Below are 2943 nucleotides of genomic sequence, written 5' to 3' on the forward strand. Positions count from 1 at the left end.
CGAAGATGCTAGAAAAAAAAAAATTGGAATATTTACGAAGGGACTCGAACTCATAACCTTCGTTTTAAGCGTCCCGTGAACTTCCCACTGCATCAATCCTGGTTGCCGAACTGAAGTTAAATTTAGAATATCCATTATTAAATGTCGCTAGGAAATATGGTGGCGCCAAATGGATCAAAAGTTACGGTAGCCTCGCGGTCTACTGTGACGTTTCTATGACGTCACAGTTGCTTGAAAAAAAAAAAGTAGCGCCAAAGCCACATGCAAAAGGTTACAAGGAAGAAAATCCCGATTTTACGTCTGTGATCACGCACGTCCAATCAAATTCGACACTAGAACAGAGTCGGACAAGGATTGAGGCGCTTTTGGATTGAGGCGCTTGTTTCACCACGACGATTGTTCTACAAACCTTGGAAGATAGCGCCATGGATGTCAATGTGTATTTCGTAAAGACCATAAGTACCGTATTTCTCGGGAGAGAATTATTTTTTTCATCGGAATCGTAATCAGCTAATGGTTAACCTGGTCACCTGATGAAGTTTTTGCAGGTGCTGTTATAGAGGACATTAATCATTCAAGTCAAGACAGGTGCTGCGTTATAGAGGATATTAATCAGTCAAGTCAAGACAAGTGCTGTGTAATTGTATTCGTGCGGTGAACTTTGTTAACTGTTGATTGTTAGCAATTGTTGTGGATTGATCGGAGATGACTCGCCACGCTAGGAATTGTACGGCCGGTGCCGTCTATACTTACCACGAGAAGAAGAAAGACACCAAGACATGTGGCTACGGCACCCAACAGGAAAGGATCAGCAAGGACTCCGTGAAGGACTTCGATTGCTGCTGCTTGACTCTGCAGCCCTGCCGCAATCCCGTCATCACCCCGGACGGCTACATCTACGACAAGGAGGCAATCTTCGAATACATCATCCACCACAAGAGGGAGAACGCCAGGAAGGTCAAGGAGTACCAGCGACAGAAGACCAAGGAGCAAGTCGAGCTCGCCGAGATAGCTAAGGCTGAGCTAGACGCCAAAGCCGAGGCCTTCGCCAAGCTCGAGAGGGACAGCATCGTCAGCAAGAGCAGTAAGCCCGGTACCAGCTCGTCGCAGGATAACGGCTCGATATCGAACTGCTCGGGCAACAAAGCCCAGACCCTCCCTAGTTTCTGGATTCCGTCTCTGACTCCTCAGGCTGCAGAGAAGAAGCTTGAGATGCCGAAGAGCTCTGTGCTGTGTCCCATGAGCAGGAAGCCGTTGCTGTCCAAGAAGCTGATCCCTGTCAACTTCATACCGATTGATGACCCCGACGACAAGAAAGCTCTGATCACCAAGAAAGAGCGGTTCAGGTGTGCTGTCACTCACGATGCGCTCGGTAATCATATTCCCTGCGCTGTTCTTCGCACTTCCGGCAACGTCGTTACTATGGAGTGCGTGGACAAGCTGATCCGCAAGGACATGATCGATCCGACTAACGGCAAGAAGTTAACCGAAGGGGATATTATACCAATTCAGAGGGGTGGGACCGGATATGCCAGCACCAACGCGAATCTGAAGGCGAAAGTCAAGAAACCTGTGCTCATGGCTTGATGTTGAAGCCATGACTATGAAATCACGTTAATTTCCCTTCTCGCCATAAATGTTGCTTTTGTGCTCGAATTACAATTTCATATTTGAGTGGTTATGCGTCAGGATAAGATCTGGTATGCTTGTGTTATAACCATTATCATTTGGCAAATTTTCTCGGAGTTGTGCATCAGCATTACAAAGTCTGCAGTCATAGTGGAAGTGGTATAGTTATATGTGAGCCTAGTGTGTTGTGTGGAATGCGGGGGGAAGAACAATTGAACCAAACTGCACCAATTTAGTGTGGTATGGTTATAACAGAATGGCGCTGATTATCTTGAGAACTGTGGAATACTATCATATTATCAGTTTCTAAAGTTAGCATTAATGTTTGTAATGCAGTTGTAATTTAGACTTTCCATGAAAACCTTTTTTTTTTTCAGAACAGCTGTAGTGTTATTGCCGATGTTTCGTTTAAGCAAGATAATGTGATGATTTTGATGAATCACCAAGGTAAAAAAAATTGCCATTTAAAACAGGGCTGGACAAATCCCATGCACCAGGTTCGCCATGGTTGCTGAAGAAAAATTAGAATTGGTGCCTAATAATTTTTATGTATGACAACTTAATTGAAGTCAAAATTATTGGAAATCATGCCAATGTATCTGCTAGCATGCAAAGTGGTCTCCAAGTCCTGGACGACAAAACCAAAAATACTCTAATTTGGACCGATTTTGCCTAGGTGAGAAATTTATGCTTTGGCACCTAAAAAAATTTTTCAATTTGTCCAACCCTGAAAAAATAATTGATGAAATGAATGAAAAGAAAAAGTTCTAGATGGGGTGAAAATATGAAAACAATATCAAGTTAAAATAAATTCCCAATGGTATACCATACTTTTTGGAGAAAATCTTTTTTTTTTTTACTGCCAGACCCGATTCGGCGCTATTTGCCAAGGTTACAGGTGGAACGAGAGTAACAACGGAACAGATGCAGTATGGTCCGCCATGATTTTGGCGACTTTTTTCTCGCGATAAGTCGCCAAGACTGTCATAATGGGTCTCTGGGTTGCCGTGTGTTCTAGAATTTTCTATTCCAGATGGCGCGCGCTTCGCAAAACGGGTTTTTTCTTTTGTTAACCGCGTTTTTCAAAACTTTGATACAGTCGTTGTACCATTTTCTGTGCGTCTCTTGTTTTGTGAGTTTGTTTTTTGTTTCTCTCGTTGTTTCCGTTGGATTATTCTTCTGTCAGGTTGTACCGTTCCCTTTATATTATTTTTTCATTCATTATTTCATTTAACTGTTGGCATGCCTTCTGTATTTAGCGTAGTTAAGAAATATCAGGGTATGATTTCTAAAGACCTCGATCTAACATTTTCT

General features: G+C 42.9%; 1 protein-coding gene across 1 annotated transcript; it reads left to right on the forward strand.

Moving 5' to 3' along the window:
- The first annotated feature begins 333 nt into the window (after positions 1 to 333).
- LOC149080725 (nitric oxide synthase-interacting protein) lies at positions 334 to 2459 on the forward strand. The gene has a single exon (XM_089237400.1). The coding sequence runs from the start codon at positions 706 to 708 to the stop codon at positions 1585 to 1587; it is 882 nt and encodes a 293-aa protein (XP_089093526.1). The 5' UTR covers positions 334 to 705; the 3' UTR covers positions 1588 to 2459.
- The last annotated feature ends 484 nt before the right edge of the window (positions 2460 to 2943 follow it).

This window comes from Pholcus phalangioides, unplaced genomic scaffold, assembly GCF_987345545.1.
Source record: "Pholcus phalangioides strain wild (caught in Gottingen) unplaced genomic scaffold, Ppha-v1.0 ptg000010l_1, whole genome shotgun sequence".
Lineage (NCBI taxonomy): Eukaryota > Metazoa > Arthropoda > Arachnida > Araneae > Pholcidae > Pholcus > Pholcus phalangioides.